Raw genomic sequence first — 11,896 nt, 5'->3', positions numbered from 1 at the left:
AAAGGATCCTATGACTGCGCCAATTTTGTATTCTACTCAAGGGGGAGAGAAAAAATATAAAGAAAGAACAAAGATTACTTTTGCCTTGAAGGGCTTCTCAACAACTGATTTATTATATTTTCAATTATTACATTTAGCTTTTTTTTTTGCTTACTTTGCATTTAATATTTAATTTTACAAAATTGTTGTCAATATCTTATTCAGCATTTCCTTTCCCACACTTTTTCAAGTAAGCCAAACTGTTGCGAAACAGGAAATGCGTTTCCAATTACTTTTACTTATTGTTCATTATTTTAGTTACAAACTCATCAATTTCGTCTGTTTTACAATGTGAATTTGTGTTTGAAATTGAATATGTAACTCGCGCGTTCGTTTTGTGCGTGTTTATATGAAGCATTTCTCTATGGACGAATTCATTTGATTTGGGTAAAGGAATTTATAACATTGTAACGAAACTTTTAACTCATTACACTTCTTCTTCTTAATTGGCGCGATAACCGCTTACGCAATTTTGGCCGAGCTTAACAAAGCGCGCCAATTGGACACACCAAGTGAAGCCAAGTCCTTCTCCACCTGATCTTTCCAACGCAGAATAGGCCTTCCTCTTCCTCTGCTACCACCAGCTGGTACCGCATCGAATACTTTCAAAGCCGGAGCGTTTGTATCCATTCGGACGACATGACCCAGCCAACGTAGCCGCTGGATCTTTAAAGCTCATACAGCTCATCGACCTCGAAATTATAACTGACAACAGTGTCGTGGGTGCCGATACGCTAGTGCGCCGACTGTTTGTTTGAAGACAGGAGGGACTTCGTTTTGTCCTCGTTCACCACCAGACCCATTCGCTTTGCCTCTTTATCCAGTTTGGGGAAGGCTGAACTAACAGCGCGGTTGTTAAGGCCGATGATGTCAATATCATCGGCATACGCCAGCAATTGTACGTTCTTATAAAATATTGTGCCTGAGCGATTAAGTTCTGCGGCTCGTACGATCCTCTCCAAAATTAGGTTAAAGAAGTCACACGACAGCGAGTCACCTCATCTGAATTCTCGTTTGGTAACAAACGGCTCGGAGAGGTCCTTCTTAATTTTGACATCGCTGCTGGTGTTGAGCAACGTCATCTTGCAAAGCCGTATTAGTTTTGTGGGGATACCAAATTCAGACATCGCAGCATACAGATAATTCCTTTTCGTACTGTCGAATGCAGCTTTCAAATCGACGAAAAGATGGTGTGTGTCGATTCTCCTTTCGTGGGTCTTTTCCAAGATTTGGCGTATTGTAAATATTTGGTCGATGGTAGACTTTCCAGGTCTAAAGCCACACTGATAAGGTTCAATCAGTTGGTTGACGGTGGGCTTCAGCCTTTCACACAATACGCTCGCTAGAACCTTATAGGAGATATTTAGAATACTAATCCCTTGACCATTGGCACAGATTGCAGGATCACCCTTATTATGGATTGGGTAGAACACACTTAAATTCCAATCGGCAGGCATGCTTTCATCTGACCATATTTTGCATAGAAGCTGATTCATTACCTTACCAGCTCCTCGCCGCCATGTTTGAATAGCTCAGCCAGCAGTACGTCGACGCCTGCGGCTTTTTTGTTCTTAGCCGCGTTATCGCTATTCTCACCTCGTCATGTTCGGGTAGCGGAACGTCAATTCCGTCGTCGACGATTGGGGTATCGAGATCTTCACATTCTCTGTGACATGCGCAGCTATCACTGTTTAACAGGTTCGAGAAGTGTTCCCTCCATAATTTAAGATTGCTCTGTACGTCAGTCACCAGTTCGCCGTCTTTGTTCTTACAGGACAACGCCCCGGTCTTAAAACCTTCTGTAAGCCGCCGAACTTTCTGGTAAAATTTTCGGGCGTTGTTCCTATTGGCCAGCATCTCAAGCTCCTCGCACTCACGTATTTCGGCCTCTCGTTTCTTCTGTCGGATAATACGTCTCTCTTCCTGTTTTAGCTCTCGGTAGCAATGCCACATGGCTCGCTGCGCCCGATCGCAGCTTGGCTCTATAGGCGGCATCCTTTCTTTTGGCGGCAGCATGACATTCCCCGTCGTACCAATTGATTTTTCGGGCTCGCCGGAGTCTGATTTCTTCTTCGGCGGCGGTGCGTAGGGAACGAGAAATGTTGCTAACTGTTAACTAATTACACAGTTTGTATATTTTATGTACTTATATGTACATATATGGATATGTTAATTATGTTCTGTAGCATGAAATAACGTTTAAATTTTCAAATACGCAGCATAATTTTGACATGTGTTACTCCAGTGCTTTAATGGAATCAAAGCTGAGTAAGCTTTGTTATTTAGCCGCACCATTAGTACGATAAAGTTGAGTCCATTGAGGCCTAAGGATTACAAAACAGGAGCCAGTCAGCGCTAAGGCTACGGATATGATGAGTCGACTTGTACTAATGTAAAGGTGAGGCCACAAAAATATATTTGTTATCATAAATCATAATTCGTAGGCGTACCCAATTTCTCCTTTCAGTACTTTGGGCAGTGCTTTACATTTGCAAGTCTGAGAGAAACTCGAAAGTTCTAGTGCATTTGCTACTAGGAGTGAGACGAAACGCTGCAAATGTATTAAATGTGAATTAATGGTGTTGAGTTCAATTTAATATTAGTTAAAATACTGTAATGTTTTTCAACTTTTGTTAAATTGTTATAATTTTCTGTGAATTAAGTAGGTTTTGTTTGTAAAGAAATGTGTATAAATACGGAACATTTTGTAAAATAAAGGGAGAAAAAATTGTAATTTTGAATCAGAAGCAACATATTTTTAAATTGGGAATTTTTGCCGCAATATCATCGCTACAATAACCAACAGGAATTTGTGTTCATCATTAGTGAGGTCCTTCGATCCGGATATTTCATCGCTTCAATCAACTTGGTCCTACCGCAACCTTAAGAATTAAGGATTCTCCCTGCAACGAATTTATAGCCGCCTTCAAGATTCTTCCTGCAACATTATTGGTTCTTCCTGCAACATTATTGGTCCTTCCCGCAACATTATTGGTTCTTCTTGCAACATTATTGGTCCTTCCCGTAACATTATTGGTTCTTCCTGCAACATTATTGGTCCTTCCCGCAACATTATTAGTTCTTCCCGCAACAGATTTGTAACCGCATACAGGATTCTCCCCGCAACACTATTTGTTCTGCCCGCAACAGATTTGTAGCCGCATACAGGATTCTCCCCGCAACATTTTTGGTCCTTCGAGCCGGATATAGTCACACCACTTGCTTTTGCATATACGCATTCGCTTGTGTACATACATACGCGTAGCAAAAGGCGCAACGATTATTAAGAAAATTATTTTTGTGCAATAAATCGTGTGTACGTTTGTGCAGCCGTTCCTGCATTTAACATCGCGAAAATTCTAAAAACCCGTCGATTGCTTTTCTGTCATATTAAAAATGTCGAATTCTACTAAAACGCGCGATTCCGCTCTCAATGCCATTAAACGGTATATGGCAAAAAGTATTGATGAGGCACTCACTATGGATGCAGAAAATATTGCAAGCTACCTTCAGTTATTGAGTGAACAGTGGGTTCGTTTTAACATTGCTCAAGACGCTGTAGAAATTACGTGTGGTGCCGATGTTATTGAAATTGAAGAAAATGTGCGTATCCAAGCCGAAACTTGGTACTCTACAGCTTCAGCTAACTTTAGCCGCGTGAAAAATTGTCGTACTAAATCGCAAGATAGCTCCACAAAGGCATCTGTGTCCGCGGTTATACGTTTACCGAAAATGGAGTTGCCCACATTCTCCGGTGACTCTACAGAATGGATTGGTTTTTTCGACGCGTTTTCCTCGTTAGTTGATAGTAACTCTACTTTATCAGATGGACAAAAGTTGCACTATCTCCGAAGCTGCTTGAAAGGTGACGCGTTGAAAATTATCAGTGGTTTTAAAATATGTGACGCAAATTACGTTGAAGCTTGGGGTCTATTGACATCGCGGTATAAGGTTATTCGTGTAATTGTGGAATCTCATCTTCGCGCGTTGGCTGGAATTAAAAGGGCTACGCATGACAATGCTGACGCAATCAAGGGTGTAATTGATGCGTTCCAACAGCATATTCGCGAGCTTAAAGCGTTGGGTCGTCCGATTGATTTTTGGGATGATTGGTTGGTACATGAGGTCGTCAGTAAGTTGGCATTCGAAACGCGTAAGCAGTGGGAGTTATCGCTCGTTAGTGATGATCCTCCATCTTTTGAGCAACTAATAACATTTTTAGAGATAAGATGCCGATCGTTATCTATGTTTACGTCGTCAACAACATCAGTACCAATTAAGGTTAAAACTGCATCAGCAAGCAAGTCGACAAATGTATTCCACGCGGTATCAAAACAAAGTAACGTGTGTGCATATTGTAGTGGACCTCATAAAATTTACAGTTGTGAAAAATTTCGTGAATTGGACTTGTCTACAAAATCACAGTTCGTGAAGCAAGGTCACATATGCTTCAACTGCTTAAGTTCAGGTCACTATAAAGACCGTTGTAACAGTGCTTCCACTTGCCGCATGTGTAAACAACGTCATCACACTCTGCTGCACGGTGCCTTGCAGTCAACGACCGTTACCGCAGTGAACAATTACGCGACGCATTCGTTATGCGCTGCTGACGCCACATCAAAGGTAAGCGCAAAAACTTGTGAACTTCCAGCAAACGTCGACGTTCCACGCGTTTCTTCGTGCTTGAACTCGAGCTCCAATCCACCCATAGCTGTAGAAAGAGTTGTGCTGTTATCCACCGCATTAGTGAAGGTACGCGACTGTTCTGGTAATTGGCAGCCCGCACGTGCACTTTTCGATTCTGGATCACATGCTTCCTTTGTAACCGAAGCGTGTGTGCAACGCTTAGGCCTGCCGCGATCAACATCTGAAGTTAACATTACTGGAATTGGGTCAGCGCAAGGAGGACGAGCTAGAGGTGAAGTATCACTTTCTCTTTCTTCTTTCTCTACAAATCAATGCTTTACTGTCAAAACGTTAATTCTGTCCAAAATTACAAGCGACTTGCCAACACAGACTATAGCTACTTCATCGTGGCCACATATCCGAGGTTTGTTTTTAGCCGATCCCCATTTTATGAAGCCTGGACGGGTCGATATATTGATTGGGATGGACGTTATGGATCAACTGATCTGTACAGAACTTCGTAAGGGTCCATCTGGAGCTCCTATGGCTCAACTGACGGTCTTTGGGTGGACTCTGTTTGGAAGTGTGAATGGATCTGAGCCTGATATGCCACGCTTACAGTCGTTACATTGCGATGTTCATTTGGATCGAGCATTGAACAAGTTATGGGAGTTAGAGGAAGCTCCGCAAAAAACGTATCTTACGCATGAGGAGCGTTACTGTGAAGACCATTTTGAAACAACGCATCGAAGGGAACCTAACGGACGGTTTGTCGTCGAATTGCCGCTGAAGCCCGATGTAGCTCTGGGAGAGTCGCGAAACTTTGCTATCCGGAATTTGTTACGACTTGAAAGAAGACTCGCTTGTGACTCCGATCTTCGTTTACGCTACAATGAATTCATGAATGAACTCATTGACATGAAACATATGCAGGTCACGTCAGAGACTATGAATCCAACGTATTATATGCCTCATCATCCTGTTTTAAAAGAAAATAGTACCACGACCAAATTGAGGGTTGTATTTAACGCGTCCGCAAAATCGACTTCCGGGAATTCGCTGAATGACGCATTATTTATAGGACCTCAATTGCAGGAAGATTTATACTCCATCTTACTTCGCTTTAGAACACACCGCTATGCTGTAACAGCAGATGTCGCCAAAATGTATCGTCAAATCTGCGTTTCCTTAAAACACGCCGATTTACAACGCATCGTATGGCGTAGCCACCCATCCCTGCCTATCCAAGATTTTCGCATGGTTCGCGTGACGTACGGAGTGGCAGCTGCGTCTCATCTAGCTGTTCGATCACTTCAACAGACCGCAAGAGATTCGTCGAATGGTTGTGCTAGGGCTGTTGGTGTTATTCTCAAGGATTTTTACATGGATGATCTACTTACTGGTGCATCTAGTAAAGAAGAACTTCAATTGTTGCAGCAAAATATTTCCGAAATATTGAGGGAAGGGGGGTTTGAACTTCGTAAGTGGGCATCGAACTGCGCTGAACTAATCGCAAGCATTTCTAATGCATCTACGAACATATCACATTATATTGTCGACGATAAGGATGTTCACGCTTTAGGTCTTATCTGGAACACAGAAGGAGACTATCTCACGTTTGCTATTAACTTGAGGGAACCGCCAGTTAAGTTGACCAAGCGCATGTTTCTATCAGATGCAAGTACGCTCTTCGATCCTCTGGGCTTGCTTGCTCCCGCTACTATAAATTCAAAAATTTGGTTTCAAGACATATGGCGCACTAAGGTAGGTTGGGATGATATCATTCCTGAGTCTATCGCAACGAAGTGGTTGGAGCATCGCATAGAGCTCAAGCAATTGGCACATTTGAAGGTGAACCGTTGGTTTGGTACTGAAGTAGCTGGGTCATTTACGCAATTGCACGTATTCGCAGACGCGTCCGAGCGCGCTTACGCCGCCGTCTTGTATGCACGAACAACACAAAGCGACGGTAGCATTACTGTGTCATTAATTTCGTCGAAAACCAAGGTAGCTCCGCTTAAGCCGACAACGTTGCCACGTCTTGAATTATGCGCCGCTCATCTTGCTGCTAAACTAGTGCGAAGCGTGCTGCACTGCTGGTCTGAACTCCGTTATCCGCTTTTCGCTTGGACTGATTCTACTATAACATTGGCATGGTTACAAGCTCACCCCAGCAGATGGGTGACATTTATAGCCAACCGCGTAGCTGATATTCAAGAAGTTTTGCCTCCCGAATGTTGGAACCACGTTCGTTCTGAACAGAATCCTGCAGATTGTGCTTCAAGAGGTATAACTCCCTCCGAATTATTACGTCATCAATTGTGGTGGGCTGGTCCTAATTTCCTGAAAAGCACTGAACAATTATGGAAGCAGAAAAAATCTAAAGAGCACACTACAGAGCTGGGCATACGAAATAGTATTCGTGCCCATGTGACTAATTCTACAGATTATTGGTCCGTGATGACAAAATATTCATCATATTCTAAGCTGCGTCGAGTTATTTCCTACGTTTTACGCTTTTTGACTAACATTCGGGCTAACAGACGGCTTAATGTTATAAAGCGTTTTGGTACACCGAGTTGCCAAGAGTTATTTGAAGCTGAACTTCGCCTAATAAGGTATACGCAACAGTTTCATTTTTCTAATGAAATTTCTCTTTGCAGCGCTAAAAGACCAATCCCACTCCGCAGTAGTCTTTTGCGTCTGCAGCCCTTTCTGGATGGGACTTGTGTTCTACGTGTTGGAGGAAGAATAAAAAATGATGAAATCGCTCCAGATGTTAGGCATCCCATTATCTTGCCTTAGAATTGTCCGCTTGCTAAGTTAATAATCTGCGAAATACACAAGGTCACTTTGCACGCTGGGCCCCGCATTATGCAAACTGTCTTGCAACGTCGTTATTGCGTTATCGGCGCTCGTAGCTTGATCCGTAATATATACCATAAGTGCGTGAAATGCACTTATTTGAACCGCAATCTTACCACACAAGTCATGGGTGATCTACCTGTCATTCGCACAACCTACGTCCGTTGTTTTACTCACACTGCTGTTGACTTCGCTGGACCTTACCTCTACAAATTCACCCAAGGAAGAGGAGCTAAGGCTACCAAAGGCTACATTTGTTCGTTCATTTGTATGTGCACTGGTGCGATGCATCTCGAATTTGTTGGTGACCTGTCAACACCAGCTTTCCTAAATGCGTTTAAAAGGTTCACAAATCGTCGAGGATTTTGTAAGGTCATGGCATCAGATAACGGTACAAATTTCGTTGGAGCCGAGAAGGAGTTGCGCATTGCATTTCAACAGTGCATGGCTGATATTAAACTTCGCTCTTTCTTTGCGGACTCGAATATCGAATGGCGTTTTAATCCACCGGCTGCACCCCATATGGGAGGTTACTGGGAGACTGGAGTCAAACGTGTCAAGTATCATTTAAAACGCGTACTAGGAGAAGTTCCACTATCATACGAAGAGTTCAACACACTTTTGACTGAAATAGAAGCTTGCGTAAACTCTCGCCCACTCTGTGACAACTCTGAAGCTGCTGGTGACTTAGAAGTTCTAACTCCCGGACATTTCATAGTCGGTGAACCGCTTAAGTCAATACCGGAACCTGAGGGTCAAGGGTTTCGTGGAAATCTTCGACAGCGATGGCAAGCAATTTCTGCCATGAGACAACATTTCTGGCGTCGTTGGAGAGACGAGTACCTCGTGAGCTTACAACGTCGCACTAAATGGTTTCGTTCTTCACGCAACATTGAAGAAGGGGATGTGGTTGCTGTATTCAACGAGCCTAATCCTCCGACGAAGTGGACAATTGCACGAGTGATCAAATGCCATCATGGTACCGATGGACGCGTAAGAGTAGTTACGTTGAAAACACCGCATGGCGAATTGGTTCGCCCTATAGTCAAACTTTGCCTTTTGCCAACGAAAGGAGATTTATTTCATGAAGAAACTAATAACTTATCGTAAATGTTTTTCAAGGCTTTTCATTTTCTTTTTAATATTTTGTTTTGAACTTATTCAGATAGTTCAAGGGCGGCGGTATGTTGAGTTCAATTTAATATTAGTTAAAATACTGTAATGTTTTTCAACTTTTGTTAAATTGTTATAATTTTCTGTGAATTAAGTAGGTTTTGTTTGTAAAGAAATGTGTATAAATACGGAACATTTTGTAAAATAAAGGGAGAAAAAATTGTAATTTTGAATCAGAAGCAACATATTTTTAAATTGGGAATTTTTGCCGCAATATCATCGCTACAATAACCAACAGGAATTTGTGTTCATCATTAGTGAGGTCCTTCGATCCGGATATTTCATCGCTTCAATCAACTTGGTCCTACCGCAACCTTAAGAATTAAGGATTCTCCCTGCAACGAATTTATAGCCGCCTTCAAGATTCTTCCTGCAACATTATTGGTTCTTCCTGCAACATTATTGGTCCTTCCCGCAACATTATTGGTTCTTCTTGCAACATTATTGGTCCTTCCCGTAACATTATTGGTTCTTCCTGCAACATTATTGGTCCTTCCCGCAACATTATTAGTTCTTCCCGCAACAGATTTGTAACCGCATACAGGATTCTCCCCGCAACACTATTTGTTCTGCCCGCAACAGATTTGTAGCCGCATACAGGATTCTCCCCGCAACAAATGGGATGTGACGATTTGTAAAAAGGTCTCATAAATTGTTGTTTGCTGAAAGCGCTACGTATTATTTCTCATAGTTATTTAAGATAGAAATCATGGTGAGTTTTTTCAGAATGTAAAGGGCAGGATTTAATTTGTCGCATCAAACACATCTCTATCAAACGTATATTTTCCTTTTAAACTAAAATCTTTTTTTAATATTTGAAACTATGTCAGTGGACTTAGTACGATTTATTTCAAGTTTTATGATAGTTTTTAAGCTTTTGTAAAACATATATTTTAAAAGACACTCCTCCGCGTAGACAGGTACCATAGATAATAAGATGCGAAACTCTTTCATTTTGCGAGAGAGAGAGCGCGCCCAAAAATTCATTATCATTAAATCTACCGATGTGTCCATCTCTTTATCAAAATATAGGGTTCTGCTAAAAATAAGGCTATTGATGGAATAAGTACCTAATACTTATCAGTAAGCTTACTACGCGATGGCAGCCTGCTGATTCTAACAAAATCTCTCAAGGTTGCTGCAAAATTTTTGAAATGCAAAAACTTTAGCATTTAGCAACTACACTTGTAAAGGTACAATTTTCAACAAGAATTTGGCAAATACGGATGAAAAAAAAATTCTGGAGGCTTTAAATTCACAAGGAGTTGTGCGTTTATTCAAATTTACTAAAAATATTAATAATGTAAAAGTTCCGGCAGGCAGAATAGTCCTATCGTTTAACTTGTACAAAGTTCGCCGCACAATGTGTGCTAACTGTTTTGGGCCTCACCCCGCCTCTTCCAGAGACTGTCCAAAATACTTACAAGAGAAAGAGGTATTAAAAATTAAGACTCAGAACAAATGTAGTTATGCTGAAGCAAGACGCTTATACAAACAACAAAACCCCATCAACCTAAGCCAAATGCAATCTTATTCGACAATTCTAAACTCAAAACCAGTTTCCCACCACAATATCGCTCACAACTCCATGGAGCATACCTTTTCAAACGGCACTGCAGTCGCCACTCAACCACTCAACACCACTAACCAAGGTGGCTTAGTCGAATCATTAATCAGTGAATGGTAGCGTGGTCGCTTAATTACTTAATCCTACTGTAAATTCTGTTACAAGGTAAGTCCGTTATAGATATGAAATTATAATACTTTTTTTAATGAAGTTAGTTTTATTTAATCATTTAAGTATTAAAAATAAAAAATTTAAAAATTTCTTTCGAAATGGTAACCATTTGATTTTACACAAGACGCTTTCCATAGATACTGACTTCGCTGTTCGAACTAAAGATTGTTTGAGACTCTCCGAATTTCTGTGAGGACATCCTCCTCTAAGACATCCTCCTGGTACACTGTTGTCCCGGTTTTAACCCTTTTTTCGTAAAAATGAAGAGATGAAACGCGTATACAAGACAATATGCACCGCGCTGAGCTCTTGAAACAACATTTTTGGCGTCCTTAGAAGTTTTATCATAGATTTTTATCGTTTCGCTTATTAAAACTTCTTTAACATTGAAAACCTATGAAAATAATATTTTCATGGCCGTTGACCGCATGCCACCGAAGAAGCTGCTTGCATCTGTTAAGTCTAATTTTCTACAAGCGCGTTGTCAAAAAATGACCAGTTGAGCGACGGAAGGGTTTCATGTGGAGATCATTTCTAATTAGTCTTGAACCACGCGAGGACGACCACTTTTTTTCTGTCTGCCGCTTCAGACGTTTGGGAATAACGATTGATTGTTTGGTAAGCACACATTCTCGAAACTTTAAGTTTTTTAAGCAATTCGTAAATCTCACTTCCACTTTCACCACACTCATGCAATGCAATTATCCTCAGATCCCCACTCCATTGTTAACAAGCGAAATTTGCCACGGAACTGAATATGATTTATGAATAGACAATACATACGAACAAATGCAAGAATAACGGAACTTTTTTCTCCGAATTTGTTCTCGCCGTATGCATTGTAAAATGTAACACAGAATTTATGGCAAGAGCAAATACATTCCAGTATTGCGCGAATGCATTCCATTCCTATGGTTTAGGCAGACTTCTTGAACGATGACCAAGTTCTGCTCTGGGTTGGAACAAGGTGTAATAAGACCCGTGCCGAGGTTCAGACTGGCTGGGGACCCAGATTTAAAAGGGCCTAGTCACGAACAGAGTGCTCCGGATACCTGTCAACCTTCGGTTCTATATAGCTTTACCTGTACACGCGGACCTTTCTTGTCCAACACTCGTAGGACCAAAAATGGATCGGAAGTGACTCCGACTATTGCCACAGCTACGAACAGAGGGCTGGTCCCAGCACAAGTACTGCACCGGCGAGAAACTTAGGATGAACAATCTTCATTTCACCTCATCCTCATATAGGGGGCGGGGGTCGGCCCCTGCTTCCAGGCTTAATCAGCACGCTGCCATTTAAAGGCCTGATATCTCTGGGCTGGCTTCTGGTGTTGGTCAGGGGAGACTGGATAAACTTATCCGTCCATTGAAACAGAGCTATTTTGACGAAAAAGCGGCCAATAGAATCTTATTTAGATTTGGAGAGGTAGCAGTCGATTAGATAACCAAAGAACT

The 11,896-nt window shown here is 41.7% G+C and overlaps 2 protein-coding genes across 2 annotated transcripts; both read left to right on the top strand.

Moving 5' to 3' along the window:
- The first annotated feature begins 3,435 nt into the window (after positions 1 to 3,435).
- On the top strand, positions 3,436 to 7,334 carry LOC129251366 (uncharacterized). The gene is made up of 2 exons (XM_054890765.1): positions 3,436 to 6,912; positions 7,329 to 7,334. The coding sequence occupies exons 1-2, from the start codon at positions 3,436 to 3,438 to the stop codon at positions 7,332 to 7,334; spliced, it is 3,483 nt and encodes a 1,160-aa protein (XP_054746740.1).
- Positions 7,335 to 7,905: 571 nt separating this feature from the next.
- Positions 7,906 to 8,640, top strand: LOC129251365 (uncharacterized). The gene has a single exon (XM_054890764.1). It carries the CDS (start codon positions 7,906 to 7,908, stop codon positions 8,638 to 8,640), a length of 735 nt encoding a protein of 244 aa, XP_054746739.1.
- Positions 8,641 to 11,896: the final 3,256 nt, after the last annotated feature.

The sequence above is a fragment of the Anastrepha obliqua genome, unplaced genomic scaffold, assembly GCF_027943255.1.
Source record: "Anastrepha obliqua isolate idAnaObli1 unplaced genomic scaffold, idAnaObli1_1.0 ptg000012l, whole genome shotgun sequence".
Classification (NCBI taxonomy): Eukaryota; Metazoa; Arthropoda; class Insecta; order Diptera; family Tephritidae; genus Anastrepha; species Anastrepha obliqua.
The sequence above is the reverse complement of the archived record's forward strand: the minus strand, read 5'-3'. Positions and strand labels throughout refer to the sequence as shown.